Below are 16,944 nucleotides of genomic sequence, written 5' to 3' on the forward strand. Positions count from 1 at the left end.
TTAAAGTGCTAAAAGGAAAAACCTACAGCCAAGAATACCCTACCCGGCAAGGTTATCATTCAGAATGGAAGGAGAGATAAAGAGTTTCCCAGAGAAGCAAAAATTAAAGGAGTTTATCACCAAGAAACCAGTCCTACAAGAAATGCTAAAGAGATTTATTTAAGGGGGAAAGTGAAGACCACAAATAGGAAAAAATTAATCTATTTCCATGATAAGAGGGTAACAGATACAAACAGATACAAACAAGAGGTTAGATATGATATCAAAAACATAAAAAGTGGGAGGAGGGGAGTAAAAGAGTAGAGCTTTTAGAAAGAGGTCAAACTAAAGAGACTATCAACTTAATATAGATTGCTATATACTTTGGTTATTACATATGAACCTCATGGTAATCACAAACCAGAAACCTATAATAAATACATAAAAAACTAAAAGAAAGGAACCCAAACATAATACTAAAGAAAGCCATCAAATCACAAGGGAAGAGAGCAAGACAAGAAGAAAGGAACAGAGAAGAACTGCTAAAACACCCAGAAAAAAAGTAACAAAGTGGCAGTAAGTACATACTTGTCAATAGCTACTTTAAATGTCAATGGACTAAATGCTCCAAACAAAAGGCATAGGTTGGCTGACTGGATAAAAAAACAAGATCCATATATATGCTGCATACAAGAGACACACTTCAGATCTAAAGACACTCACAAACTGAAAGTGAAGAGATGGAAAAAGATACTCCATGCAAATGGCAATAAAAAGAAAGCTGGGGTAGCAATACTCATATCAGCCAAAATAGACTTTAAAACAAAAACTGGGACAAGAGACAAAGAAGGGCACTACATAATGATCAAGGGAAGAACCCAACAAGAGGATGTAACACTCATAAATATCTATGCACACAATATAGGAGCACCTAAATATATAAAGCAATTATTAACAGACATAAAAGGAGAAATAGACAGTAACACAATAATAGTAGGGGACTTGAACACTCCACTTACACCAATGGGTAGATCATCCAAACAGAAGATCTGTTTGGTCTGAACAAGGAAACATTGCCCTTAAATGACACACTAGACCAGATGTACTTAGTTGATATATACAGAAAATTCCATCCAAAAACCAAACAATACACATTCTTTTCAAATGCACATGGAATATTCTCCAGGATTGGTCACATATTAGGCCACAAAACAAGTCTCCATAAATTTAAGATTGAAATAATACCAAGCATCTTTTCTGACCACAACAGTATGAAACTAGAAATCAATTACAGGAAGAAAATCAGAGAAGCCACAAATATGTGGAGATTAAACAAAATGCTACTGAAAAACAATTGGGTCAATGAAGAAATCAAAGAAGAAATAAAAAAATACCTGGAGACAAATGAAAATGAAAGTACAACATGCCAGAATTTATGGGATACAGCAAAAGCGGTTCTAAAATGGAAATTTTAGCAATATAGTCCTACCTCAACAAACAAAAAGAATCTCAAATAAACAATCTAACAGTGCACCTAAAGGAACTGGAAAAAGAAGCACAAACAAAGCCCCAAATCAGTAGAAGGAAGAAAATAATAAAAATCAGAGCAGAAATAAATGAAATAGAGACTTAAAAAAATAGAAAAAAATCAATGAAACCAAGAGCTAGTTCTTTGAAAAGATAAACAAAATTGACAAACCTTTAGCTAGACTCACCAAGAAAAAAAGAGAAGACTGAAATAAATAAAATCAGAAATGAAAGAGGAAACATTACTACAGACACCTCAGAAATACAAAATATTATAAAAGAATACTACGAAAAGCTATACACCAACAAATTGGCTAATTTAGAAGAAATGGATAAATTCTTAGAATCGTGCAACCTTCCAAAACTGAATCAAGAATAAATAGAGCATTTGAATAGACAATCACCAGTAAGGAGATTGAAACAGTAATCAAAAACCTCCCCCAAAATAAAAGTTCAGGACCAGATGGCTTCCCTGGTGAATTCTACCAAACACTCAAAGAAGACTTACTGCCTATCCTTCTCCAACTCTTCCAAAAAAATTGAAGAGGAAGGGAAGCTATCTAACTTATTCTACAAAGCCAACATTACCCTGATACCAAAAACAGACAAGGACAACACAAAAAAAGAAAGTTACAGGCCAATATCACTGATGAATATCGATGCAAAAATCCTCAACAAAATACTAGCAAATCATGTACAATAATACATTAAAAAGATCATACACCATGATCAAGTGGGATTTATTCCAGGGATGCAGCAATGGTTCAACATCCACAAATAAATCAACATGATACACCACATTAACAAAATAAAGAATAAAAATCACATGATCATCTCAATAGATGCAGAGAAAGCATTTGACAAGATTCAGCATCCATTTATGATAAAAACTCTGAATAAAATGGGTATAGAAGGAAAGTACCTCAACATAGTAAAGACCATATATGACAAACCAATAGATAATGTCATTCTCAATGGTGAAAAACTGAAAGCTATCCCTCTAAGAACAGGAACCAGACAAGGATGCCTACTTTCACCACTCCTATTTAACATAGTATTGGAAGTCCTAGCCAGAACAATCAGGCAAGAAAAAGAAATAAAAGAGATTCAAATTGGAAAGGAAGACGTGAAACTGTCACTATTTGCAGATGACATGATTTTATATGTAGAAAACCCTAAAGAATCCACCAAAAACTTTTAGAAATAATAAACAAATATGGCAAAGTTGCAGGATACAAAATCAACATACAAAAATCAGTTGTGTTTCTATACAATAACAATGAAGTAGCAGAAAGAGAAATTAAGAATACAATCCCATTTACAATTGCAACAAAAAGAGTAAAATACCTAGTAATAAACTTAACCAAAGAGATGAAAGATCTGTACATGGAAAACTATAAAACATTGCTGAAAGAAATTGAAGAAGACACAAAGAAATGGAAAGATATGCCATGCTCTTGGATTGGAAGATTTAACATAGTTAAAATGTCCATACTTCCTAAAGCAATCTATAGATTCAATGCAATCCCTATCAAAGTCCCAACAACATTTTTCACAGAAATAGAACAAAGAATCCTAAAATTTATATGGCACAACAAAAGACCCTGAATAGCCAAAGAAATCCTGAGAAAAAAGAACAAAGCTGGAGGTATCACACTCGCTGATTTCAAAATATACTACAAAGCTATAGTAACCAAAACAGCATGGTACTGGCACAAAAACAGACACATAGATCAATGGAAAAGAATTGAGAGCCCAGAAATAAATCCACACATGTATGGACAGCTAATTTTCAACAAGGGAGCCAAGAACATACAATGGAGAAAGGAAAGTCTCCTCAATGAATGGTATTGGGAAAACTGAACAGCCCCATGCAAAAGAATGATAGTAGATCATTATCTTACACTATACACAAAAATTAACTCAAAATGGATTAAAGACCTGAATCTAAGACCTGAAACCATGAAACTTCTAGAAGAAAACATGGGCAGTATACCTTCAACATCATATTTTCAGGTTGTCCATGACTGGGCATGTCTGACTGGGCAAAGGAAACAACAGAAAAAAAATAAACAAATGGGACTACATCAAACTAAAAATCTTCTGCACATCAAGGGAAACCATCAACCAAACAAAAAGACAACCTAACAACTGGGAGAAGATATTTGTAAACCATATATCTGATAAGGAGTTAATCTCCAAAATATGTAAGGAGCTCATACATCTCAACAACAAAAAAACTAACAACCCAATTAAAAAATGGGAAAAGATCCTAACAGACATTTCTCCAAAGAAGATATACAGATGGCCAACAGGCACATGAAAAGATGTTCAACATCATTAACTATCAGGGTAATGCAAATCAAAGCTACAATGAGATATCACCTCACTCCCGTCAGAATGGCTATAACTAACAAGACAGGAAACAACAAGTGTTGGAGAGGATGTGGAGAGAAGGGAACTCTCATACACTGCTAGTGGGAGTACAAACTGGTGCAGCCACTATGGAAAACAGTATGGAGATTCCTCAAAAAATTAAGAATAGAACTACCATAAGATCCAGCTATTCCACTGCTGGGTATTTATCCAAAGAACATGCAAACACGAGTGCGTAAAGATACATGCACCCTTATGTTCATTGGACCATTATTCACAATAGCCAAGACTTGGAAGCAACCTAGGTGCCCATCAAGGGACAAATGGATAAAGAAGTTGTGGTATATATACACAACAGAATACTACTCAGTCATAAGAAATGATGAAATCCAGCAATTTGTGACAACATGGATGGGCATTCAGGATATTATGCTAAGCGAAATAAGTCAGAGGGAGAAAGTCAAATACCATATGATCTCACTCATAAGTAGAAGATAAATATAACAACAAACAGTCACATAGGGACAGAGATTGAATTGGTGGTCACCAGAGGGGAAGGGGGGAGGGAGGAGGGTGAAAGGGATGTTTAGGAACATGTGTGTGGTGATGGATTGTAATTAGTCTTTGGGTGGTGAACATGATGTAATCTATAAAACAATCGAAATATAATGATGTACACCTGAAATTTATATAATGTTATAAAGCAATGTTACCATATTAAAAAAAATAAGTTAAAAAAATAAAATAAAAATAAAAAGCCCAGTCCAGTGAGGTAAAGTTAAAGGTAATATAGGCCAAGGCTGCTGCCCATCTCTTTGTGAATATTCTGCCATTTTGAACTGTTATTTTGAAGATAGTAATTTGGTAGACACACTGAAAAATACTTAACAGATACATGGGCATTTCTCTAAGTTCAGTTGATAGAACCTCTGCTTGACTACAAGGTTGTGTTGACACTGCTGTTTTGATACAGCTTAAAAAAACCAAACCATTTGGGATCACTACCACCAAATAATTTGTGAAAGAGACATCCTGACCCCATTTTCCGAGCCTCACCCCATTGCCAACCCCTACTCCTGGGATGAGAGACAAGATGATGTTTAGATAGAAATAACATAAGAGGAAGGCAGGTATGGGCTTTAGGTACCATCCCGTGGAAAACCACAAACAACCAAGAGTTATAATTTACTCTGCTTACTCACCTAAGAATGAATTATCAGTCTTTCTAAACTATTTCCTCATTTTCTGAGAATTCAGTTTTATCTCTTGTATGCATTCTCTTATAGTTACAGGAGTCAATTGCATGCACTTTCAATTCATAATTAAATTTGGCTTCTGAATATTTTCCATGTGAACATCTAGAGGATAGATACCTCCGGTTTTTTAAGCAAACTGATTATGCAAACCTTATTTGGTCGGGTATATCTGGTAGAAGGAAGCTATTTGGGTCGTAACAACAAGGCCTTATTGTCTGCTCCAGGCTTCATAGGAACTCCCTAATTCAATTTCTAATAATGCTTACAACATCTCAGTGATATGTTAAACAGGAAGAAGATGCCATTTTTGTAGGTCAAAAACGGTGAACAATTTCACCTGTAGTTAAACCAATATATACATTATATTCTACATATTAAATTTTATCTTTTCTTTCCCCACCAGAATGTAAACTCCCTGAGAACAGGGACTTTGTCTCTTTTGTTCCCTGCTGTATCCACAACTCCTAGAGCATTACCTGGGGACGTGGTAATTGTTCAACAAAAATATATTGCATGAATTAATGAATAAATGAATATTCAAAAACTCCTTTATAATGTTTCTGGGGGTGTAGAACTAGTATCACAGGTGTATTGGTTTGCTAAGGCTGCCAGAACAGAGTGTCACAGACTGGGAGGCTTAAACAGAAATTTATTTTCTCACAATTTTGAGGTCTGGAGTCCAAGATCAAGGTGTCAGAGGTTTTGTTTCTTCTGAGGCCTCTCCTCTTGGCTTGTAGAAGGCCATCTTCTCCTTGTGTCTTTACATGGTCTTCCCTCTGTGTGTGTCTGTGTGCACATTTCCTCCTCTTATAAAGATATCAGTCATATTGAATTAGGGCCCACCCTAATGACCTCATTTTAACTTAAGTACCCCTTTAAAGACCTTATGTCCAAATGCAGTCACATTCTGAGGTACTGGGGGTTAGGGCTTCAACATATGAATATTGGGGGACACAATTCAGCCCATAACAAGAGGTTAATCCAGTCCATAGACTTTTAATAATAAGTATTGTTTTTTCTGATAATAAAAGTTATATGAACTTATAAAAAGATCAAATAGTGCAGAAATGAATAAAGTCAAAGTCTCTAGTAACTGTGATGGGTTAAGATTTGAGTAAGGTTTTGACAAGGTAGTTGTTGCCTTCAGTTCTTATAAATAAACTGCAATTATTTTACATTTTAGCATTTTGACATACCATTTTGATGTGGCTGTATCAAAATAGATGAGTTGGAATGGTCCAGTTGAAAAGGCTTTGTAAAAATGGCCAGTTTCATCTGTTGCTAATGAAGAGAATGTGGTGTAGAGAAATAAATAGGATAAATTCCAGATGGTAGTTACTTTAGGAGGTGAGATGCGATCAGGGAGGAGTGGATAGGAGACTTCAACTGTATTGGTAATGTCTTATTTATTAGGCTGCGTGTTGGGTACATAGCTATTACATGATTTTTATGCCTTATAATAATAATAGTTTTAGTGAAGATATCCATAGATTCCTGGACTTTCAATACATCAAGGTTGATTTATTTACTTCATGATTTTACAGTAACTTTCCTCTGAAGAAGCAATTATTGGTAGTATTGGTAGTACTCAGAAAAGAGTTTTAATGTTTCTTTGAACTTTTTTCAGTGGGAAAGCTGAATATTTATGGTTGAAATTTTATAAGAAAATATTTTCACAATAATTTGTAAAAATGTATTAGTTAGCTAGCATATAAGATTTGGGGTGCTTATCTTCTTCCCTAAGATTTTTAGGCTGTTCTTCAACATATTAATTGATTATGTTGCACTTCATTTTTTGCATTTATGGTTACCGATTTTTTACCTTAAATATTTGAATATGTTATTAATAAAACTCCAATATACTAGTGGTAAAATATCCAGATGTTATAAATAGTACTAAGTAGCAATATTTATAGTTTAATACTAACAAAGAAATGTTATGTTTAACAGAAAAAAAGTTTGATCGGAATGAGCCCAAAAAGCCTCCTGTGCCATTGAGGACTGATCATCCAGTCATGGGAATACAGAGTGAAAAAAATTTTATAAATACAAATGCAGCTGATGTCATTATGGGAGTGGCTAAAAAGCCTAAACCAATTTATGTTGACAAAAGAACTGGAGACAAGCATGATCTTGAAACTTCAGGACTGGTTCCAAAGTACATCAATAAAAAGGTAGTCTTGTGATATATTAATGAGGGACCTGAGATTCAAATAATTTAAATATGGTATTCATAATGATTGTCTATATTATCATTAATAGTGCTCTCTCTGGACAAATTATCTAGAGTGCCAGTTCCCATTCTCTGCAATCTGTGTTTGGTCCAAATCTAACGTGATGGAGTTACGGAGAATTTGGAATGAACAACACCATATAGTTCAGTAGAGAAAAGCTATAATTGTTGTCCTTAATTTCAATCATTGATATATTTAACAATTAAAACAAACATTCTCTAAAACATTAATTTTGGAGGTGGAAATGTCATTAAAAGCACAGTCACTACTATAATTCTAGAAGGAATAACCTTTCAGAAGATCCTAAGACTAAATCATTAGGTTGCAGTATCTTAGTAGTAGAATGAGCAAAATGAAGAGGAATACAACTTTGGAGTCATCCACCCCATCAGCGTAAATAATTCACATTACTCTTTCAAGCTGAATATATTCATTTGTTTTTAGTTTGGAGTAAAGCGGATCTTGGAAGTACTGTACAATAATCTAGTTCTTTTTGGTCCTTCATGTCTATCTGAAAAGATACTTATCAGATAGGCATATAATTTCATTGGTGAAAATTATAGAAGCTTGGGTTTAATTGTTTAAATACAGAAGATCTTTAAAATTGAAAACGCTTACCAAAAGAATAGCTTATACAAAACCTCTTTTACTTGCTATACTTATAGAGTGCAAAAATGTTTGAAGCACATATAGTAAAATATAAGTGCAAAATCCTAAAGAATAATGATATATAATAATAAGTTATAGCAAAAAGGAAAGGAAGGAAAAAAAGAAGGAAGAGAGAAAAAAAGAAAAGAAATTGCAATGGTGATGTATGAGGGGCTCACATTGAGGTAGTCCAATGATCTACCATGATACATCCAGTGCCCATTCAAAATCAAAACAGCAACCTCAAGGCTTTTGTCAGAGAACATTGCTTATTCCCTGAGAAACTCACATCACTCAGGCTAAGACACCTTTGGAAGACTTTAGCAGGAATCTAGGAGTTGGTAGCACATGCCAATAAAGTTATTTCAGGCTGCTCCAAATACTTTCTCCTTCTGTGGCCCTGGAGGCTGCTCATAATCTCTGTCCCACTGGGTGTGCAAAAGCAGAAATTTCACTCTCCTGGCTCTTTAAAGCCACTTCCAATCCATTATTTCTCCACCATCACATAAAAACCCTTTTCCTTCGACAGTCATGCTACCGACTGCCACACACTCTGTCCCTCCTGGCTGCCTTCTGCCTAAGCTATTCACTTCAATACATTTTCTGCCTTGAACAGAAAATTGAAAATATCCGTCATGAAGACAGAAAAATATTAAGTTAGTCTACCTGTGCTTGTTTACCAAGCAAAGCAAACACTCTGCACCTTTGTCCTCTTGGTGTTGCTGGCTAAGCAGTCAGGGCTCATGAAGGACTTACTCAGCTTACTTTCCACTTATCAGAGTTAAAACATCTATTAGTGGTAAGTGAGATAGTAAGTCCTTTTAAGGGCAATGCTATTTTTAAAAGTGTGTGAACCTCATGCTTTAGTTTCAAATAAAATGTTATATGCCCATTTGTGCCAAGAGAAACAATTTGTGAAAACAAACTGAATCATGGATGATTGCCTGAGGTGTACGGCAGTAGTAGTGGGGCATCATTTCAAGTTCTAACTCTGCCACTTTCTTAACTCTATGATCTTTAACAAGTCATTAGATTTATCACAGGGTTGTAGTGAGGATTTAATGATATAAAATATATCAAGCAGTTGACACAATCCCTGGCACCTAATAAAATTTCAATAAAGAGTGGATATTATAATATATGCAATTATCAGTATTAATAGTATTCATTAGCCCTCAATGATTCAACACATGGGAATATTGCAGATTACTGAAGCTTTTACCTATTTGTGAGACAATTCTTTTTCTTAAAATGTATCAACTCCTTCCCTTTATTAAACAGAGTACTCCAAATAGAACTTAATCTTTTTGTGATGATGCAGAATCATCACTATGAACATCAGTAATAGTACTGAGCTGTAATAAGGTGTTGCCCTCAGTGCACCCTGAAATGGATGGGACTGTTTATCACTGTACTAGCTTACCAGCATACTGTGCTATTAGAGTTTACTGGTATAGTGCTTTGCAGATTTCCAGAACACACTTGCAGCTTGGATTTCTATCCTTTGTCAGTCTGGATGGGTTAGGTTATGCTGTAGCAACAAATAACCCTCCAATTTCAGTAACTAAAAGCAGCTAAGTTTGCTTGTGCTACATGTTCATTGCTGGTTGTTGGAAGCTCTGCTTCTTGTCCTCATTCCAGGACCCAGGCAACCGAAAACACCACCCGTCACTGTACCAGACCGAGAAAGAACATGGCAAGTCTTCCATTAGTTCTTAAGGCACAGAGGTCACTTCTGCTCACATTAGGCAAGTCAGGTCACATGACTACATCTTACTTCAAGGGGAGCAGGAAAGTGTTGTCCTACCAAGTACCTAAAAGGAGAAGAACCAGAGTATTTGTGAATAGTTTTAATGACTACCCTATCTCTCAACATCTGCTTCCTCAGAGAGGGCTTCCTTGACGTCCCTATTTATCTAAAATAGCTCCTATTACTTTCTTTCCCCTTTCTGTCCTTTATTTTACTTTGGAGCGTGTATATATATTATTTTATACTCTATTTTTGGTGAGTTTATCTCACCATAGAATGCATATTCCATGAGGACAGAAACTTCGCCTTTCTTATTCACTAGTATACCTAGCACCAAGTACACTCTCAAATAATTTTTTGAAGAATAAACAAGTAGTTCTGTTTCTCTACACAGTGATATCCAACACATTCACTAATCTGCAAGAATCACAGCTGATTGCTTCACTGTCAGCCCTTGTAAGCAGCTCAGGAGCCTAAAAATGTATTTTGCATTTCCAAAAACAACCTTAGGGTCCCAAGTCAATTTTCTCTTAAAGCAGATGTGCTTAGTATCTCTTAAGAGTTTGTTTTTATAATGCCTTGGAAGCATTTATCTTTTTTTATTTAACAAAACCATGCACAAGAGACTTCAAGATATTTAAGATATTTCAAGGTAAAAGCTGAAGCATCTAAAAGAAATAAAGAAAAACCAACCCTTAGGGATAAAGTAAGGGCTGAGTCAGCAGCCAAGAATAGGCACTGGAAACATTCAGAAGAGGGAAAACAAATGGCCACAATAATAATACTCTGATGGTTTTAGAAGACCAGAATCAACTAGTTCCCAATTGGGGGAAAAAGTCACTGAATTTTGCCGATTTGCAGTGTTTTGAGCAGAGGCTTTACGTCCGTAACATTTCTTTTTCTCTCAGTCATTGGTTGGTAGGTACATATATATAAGATTGCATTCAGGATATTGATTTTTTTTTTCCCCTGAAAAATCCTTGTAAGGATTATGGTGTCACACCTGAATATATATGTAAGCGAAATGAGGAAGTAAAGAAAGCCCAAGAAGAATATGATAACTATATCCAGGGAAACCTCAGGAAAGCAGCTATGAAAAGGCTGTCTGATGAAGAAAGGGAGGCGCTTCTGCAGGTAAGCGTGCTGTAATTTATATTCATATGTCAGTCTTTAGAACGTCTCTGAAAGAAAGGTCTACCATCAACTTGATCAGTAAAGCAGCACTTGGTCTTTGAAATGAGAATACTCTCTTTTGGTTATGGTGACAAACTACATGCAGCAAAGCTGACTCTTGGGGGAGAGCAAAAAGCTGTAATATAGACAGTCTTTGAATAATATTTTGCTTCCAATTTGGTGAGCTTCTATTTTTTCCCAAAGATAGTTAGTGTTGTAGGGAAGCCCACCTTCTCCTACAACGAACTTGCATAAATAAAGCAAAAAGTCATTTTTATTTTCATTCTTATGTTGCTGAATTTTTAAAAAAATAATACCCATAAAATAGATATTTTTCACTAGATGGAGCTCTAGAATAATTGAAACTGTTCCTAGAGCAACTTTTTTTTTCTTTCCTATAAGCCAAATGTCCATATTTTAAAATAACCAGGTGTTAGGTTTTATATATTTTCCTTATTTTGAATAAAATAGACTTAAAGACATATTTACACTGGAGTTTTTAATGCAAGACTTTAATCTGAAGCATTTAAAATATCGGGGGATGTGAGCAGGGTTGCTCCATGATCGTCTTTAGAGAGTATTTATTAAGCACTACTTGTACTCTACTATAGTCATACTATATTTACAGAGTAAAAATAGTACTTTATTCTTTGTTATTTTGAAAGCTTTCTAGAAAGCCATTTCTAGTGACCTTTTGAAAACAGAAAAAAAACCTTTTTATTGCATTAATTTCTGTTGAAAAATGGATTCATATGCTGTTATAAATTCTTAACATTTTATCAATATCATCATAATTGTCAATAAACATTTACTAAGTGCTTGTTTTGCAGAGCATCATGCTAAGCCCCGAGGATATTAAAGTGGACATAAGATAAAATTTCTGCTATAGATAATGTTGTAATTTAATTGAGGATGGGTGATATGTATATATGTACCTATATAGATATGAGAGTGTATGTGTACAGATCCTAAGTGTTATAAGGTTCCGAGGGACTAGTATCCACTGAAGGACGTAGGTAGGTCTTTAGCTGGGCCTTAAACTGCAGAGTAAAAGGGTGTCCCAGATAGCAGGAGTGGCTTAAGGGCAGGGACTGTGTCTCTTTGTTGACAACAGTCTCCCTAGTGCCTAACCCAGTGCCCAGTATAAACACAGATGTCTAATAATGGTCTGCTGGAAAGAAGAAAGGAAGCCAGGCCAGCAGGAAGGCTGGCAGACATGGGGTGGGACTTGGCACGTCACTGTCAGGAAGTACTGGTCTTTGGCCCATTTTGTCTCTCTCTCTCTCTTTCTGTCTCCAGTTTGGATTCTACCATTTTTAGAAAGTACATGCTTTTGTGAAAGCCAGGTTTTTATATCTAAATGATGCTGAAAAATAAGAAGAGAGAGGAAGAACTTCTCTCAGAAGGGAAAGGCTCTTCCCTCCCGCACTGTTTTGGCTACAGTGAATAAGCAGCCCTCAGCTTCCTAATATGTCATTATAGAGTTTCCTTGCATGCCCTTTGATGTAACAATAGTAAATCCTCCCTCGGATGCCTTATTAGCCAGGTAGTATAGCTGCTATGGTAACAGAGCTGCTGGCTGTGTTCCTGAGAAGCCTGGACCCATGCTTCCCTCCCTGGTTAAGAACTGCGTATAGCTCTATGACAGACAATACCGTTGTATGTCCCTGAGTTGGCCACAGTCTGCTCATTCTTCATAAAATAACATTCTCTTTATTCTTGGAAGAGATCATCTGGTCCGAACCTCTCATTTTACAGATGAGGATATAAAATGCGAATATATGAAGTGGGCTCATTTGTGCATTCATCCATCCATTCATTTGTTGGATATCTACCATGTTCCAGGCACTGTACCCAAGCCCGGGGGATACTGTTGTGAGAAAAAAAAAAAAAAAAAACACAGGCCTTACTGTCAGTGAAATTGGAGTTTGGTTTACATTTGCCTTTGGTCACAAAATTATCAAATAGCTAAAGAGGGACTAAAACTCACATCAATCAATTCCCAGGCTGGTGTTTTCCCCACTGCATTATGTGTGTGCATAGGAGGTAACAAAGGGAACTCTATCAGTCAGGGCTCCAGCAGGAATTAGAAGGCACAATCGGCTGGGATTCTGAGGAGAATTTATGAAGGAACTATTGACAGAAGTGAAGCAGGGCTAAGGGAACCAACAAGGAACCCTGAGGCACCTCAGGGCAAAGGACAGTGAGAATCCACCACCACCCTAGGCTTGAAGGGTGGGGGCAAGCAACGGCATGACCAGAGCCTGGTGAGAGCTGGAGCCTGGAAGAGGGGCCACCTGACAAGCATGGTAGTCACAGGTGGATGGGCCAGAACTAGTGTCCAGGTAGCGCCAAGAGGGGGAAGAAATGCCCCGACCTCTCTCTCCCCCCACCAGTGCCTTCTTTGGCTGAACTCAGGCAGATGCTGGAGGGCAAAAGAGCTGGGGTTGTGGGGGGCAGCTCACAAGCATCAAGCCCCACTCCTCCCACGCTAGTCACAGAGCAGGACAAGAAGGTGGAGGGTGGATGGGGCTAGGTTGGCTGCAAAAGGAGCATGGAACCGAAGGCACTTATTTATTTCCTGCCTGCTTCTCCCTATTTGAAGGTTTCCCAAAATATCTAACAATATTATTTCAGCATTAAAATAGAAGAGAGAAAAATTGAGAAATAAAAGTAAGGGAAAATCACTATTGCTGCAATGGATAAAAGATTTTTTTAGATGAAATAAAAAAAGTCTTAAAACCAGCAAAGAAGCTATTCTCATATATTATGAAATATTAGTTACATTTCGTTCCCACCCCTAGCGGTTGACTTTGATCCAAACGTTACTGTACACGCTGGGAGATAAAGCAAACTATCCTTTAAAAGGAAATACAGAGAAAAGTGTAGCTGCTGTGACCACACGTAATATGGAAATATCACCCAAAAACCTTTGATATTTGAAAGTGTATAAATTGGCCGATTTCCTCTCTGCAATAGGCGCCCCTGTGGAGCATCGTGGAAACATATTTCCCATTTCATAATGAAAGACTATGGAAAAAGAGAATTCTTCTGAGGACTTCTTTTTGGAATATATCTCATACACCATTAAGAACTGTGTTAATCCATCCCCCTCTTTTAAAAATTTAACCTGGACACTTTTCTTTCTATCTTTTCCCTTTCCCAAATCCTTGATATAATCTCACTCAATAAGGGTTCAAAATTTGTAGTCCTTTTTCCCAACCAAATTATTCTATACAGCGTGCCCTATCCTATTGTCATTTTTACCTAAGTATGGACATAAATCATTGAAATTTTATTGTCCCTGAAAAGCTTCCACAAGATTAAATTTGTACTGTGAGGGCTTATTATGAAGACATTATGATATAGGACATTTCTAATCCTCTCTTAAACCTAAATGTACAGCCATAGTTTTCAAGGATCGTGTTCTCAAGGCAATAATTTAATTGTCCTTTCAGTTTTACTTTAGGTTTTGTGTAAATAAAATGATTATGCAACCATAGTGAATAATAGAAAGTGTTCATTTATGAAATTTTATTGCATGAATTCAATTAGTCGTTTAAGACCATTTTCTCACTGGGACCTCTAGTGTACTGTGATAAGAAATGGGAACTGTGCAGGGATGGAAATAACCTTTATTGCTCCTAAGAGATCTCTAATTTTGAATTTGTTGGTTTCTGAGAATATAAAACATTAACTACATTATTGAATTAGCATGTGTGTTACTTTTAATGACATGTTAGTCATTTCTAGAATACATTAATGGGAAATAGAGATCCCTTGACCATATAGAGGAAGCATTCTTTAATATATTAAACACACAGATAAAAGAGCATCTCTTGTTCAATTGAATTTGGGCATTTTGTACAATTCCATTTAGTCAGATACAAGAAAACATGGCCATGCAAGTCAGAATCAAGTCTTTTGATGTGATTTCTGTTGAAGAATGAGGACAGTGGTTTAAAAAGACTGTTCTGAAGAAAAAAACTAACATTTTGATAAGAAATAATTTTCTATTCAAAAATGTTTTTCTGCTTGGGGATATCAATTCTTTTTTTTTTTTTTTTTTTTTTGTGAGGAAGATCAGCCCTGAGCTAACATTCTTGCTAATCCTCCTCTTTTTGCCAAGGAAGACCGGCTCTGAGCTAACATCTATTGCCAATCCTCCTCCTTTTTTTTTGCCCCAAGCCCCAGTAGATAGTTGTATGTCATAGCTGCACATCCTTCTAGTTGCTGTATGTGGAATGCGGCCTCAGCATGGCCGGAGAAGTGGTGAGTCGGTGCGCGCCCGGGATCCGAACCCGGGCCACCAGCAGCGGAGTGCGCGCTTAACCGCTAAGCCACGAGGCCGGCCCTGGGGATATCAATTCTAAGTTGTCGTTTTTACCAAAGCATTTGCCGTGAGCTTAGTTTCACACTACCCATAAGTCTGCGTACGCATATTTGATGGTAAAAACAAGTACAGTACCATTAAAAACAGAGCAAATAAATACTCCCAGTGGGAATCGAGCACACGGACAAGGACAGGGTGTGGGCTCTGTACCGTATTTCTTGTTGCTGTGGCCAAGTACTTGATAAATACACATCATTTTTAAAGTTATTTTGGTCGGGTTTCTTTACCTATTTACATTTTTCCTCACCAGTACAGTTTTCTCTACCGTCTACTTTTCTTTTACAATTTACTTGACTTCTGCAGTTTACTTGAGTGTTTACGGTTTTCTCTCCCATTTGCAGGGGCTGAAAAAGAACTGGGAGGAGGTGCATAAGGAGTTCCAGTCGCTCTCGGTCTTCATGGATTCTATACCAAAGAAGACTCGCAAGCAGAAGCTGGAACAAGAAATGAAGCAACTGGAACATGACATTGGGGTCATTGAAAAGCACAGAATTATTTATATAGCCAATAAGTAATAATGGATTTTTAAAGAATAGTCATTTTAACACAGGAAAAAAACATGGAAAACATAAAAATGAAACTATACAGTTTTCAAAGAGGAAAAGACTACGAAGAGAATAAAAATAGTCTTGACCAAATGTTTAGGCAATGTTTAAAGAATAACTGAATTGTTTACTTGCACTAGAGAAAATTTTGTTTTTACCAGTGTCAAGTTTCCACGTATAAACCAATTCAAGTTTGATGTTATGTGTTCTGGTTCTATAGTCTCATTCATTATTATTATGTACTTGGTTCACATAAACATTAATTTCTGAGCCCTGAAAATAAAGTCAGCACTCAGAACTTCACATTTTTTTCTACACTTCATGATACAAGGAGCACAACACTAAAAACTGTTAAGTATTTTTAATTGGAAATAATGGTGTATGCTTTCTTACTAAAGTGTTTTCTACATATCGTTTCAGAGCTCCACAAATTTAACAGCATATATTCTCTGGTAGCCTATGTCATTTGCAGCTATTCCCAACTATAAATATTTTTAATACCCCTAGTGCTATATATGCTGAAAGGCTTATATTTGAGGAAGAAAAATTAAGAAGACAACTTATAAAATTGGGAAGACAACTTATAAAATGCATCATTAAGGATAACATACCAACTTTTGAAAACTTTGCTACTGTAAGTGCTTTATTCCATAATTCACTACACGTATTTCGTTAAAATGGGATGCTACTTTTTCTTTTTGGTCCTTTCTGTCTATTTTGTGAATTCTGAACTTTCTATTTGTAAAATTATGTAATTTATTAAGCAATAAATTTATGTAAGTAGAGCTGTCTTCAACTCAAATAAGTCTAGAAATAGAAATATCTAAGAAGGAAAACCTTCTTTCCTGAAATTTTAGAGAAATTTAGTAAAATATATGAAACTACAGAATATCACTAATAAAAATGTCTACTGCTTACATTGGTTTTTATGCTACAGAGAACACAGAAAAAAAAATGACAATTCTTTTCGAGCTTCTTGACAAACAGAATTTGGGAGCATTGTAGAAAAGCTTACTTTAGTTAAAAATGTTTACATACAAATATTTTTGATAACAAACTTTTT

At 36.0% G+C, this 16,944-nt stretch overlaps 1 protein-coding gene across 1 annotated transcript in view; it reads left to right on the forward strand.

Moving 5' to 3' along the window:
* Positions 1–16,598, forward strand: part of ENKUR (enkurin, TRPC channel interacting protein) — a 28,988-nt gene extending 12,390 nt beyond the window's left edge. The window contains exons 3-5 of the mRNA XM_004425292.3: positions 7,089–7,312; positions 10,758–10,904; positions 15,678–16,598. Coding sequence (XP_004425349.1) covers positions 7,089–7,312; positions 10,758–10,904; positions 15,678–15,851 — 545 coding nt within the window. The 3' untranslated portion in view covers positions 15,852–16,598. The remainder of the gene's footprint in view (positions 1–7,088; positions 7,313–10,757; positions 10,905–15,677) is intronic.
* Positions 16,599–16,944: the final 346 nt, after the last annotated feature.

The sequence above is a fragment of the Ceratotherium simum genome, chromosome 32 (assembly GCF_057802395.1).
Source record: "Ceratotherium simum simum isolate JZ-2026a chromosome 32, ASM5780239v1, whole genome shotgun sequence".
In the NCBI taxonomy this organism is placed as follows: Eukaryota; Metazoa; Chordata; class Mammalia; order Perissodactyla; family Rhinocerotidae; genus Ceratotherium; species Ceratotherium simum.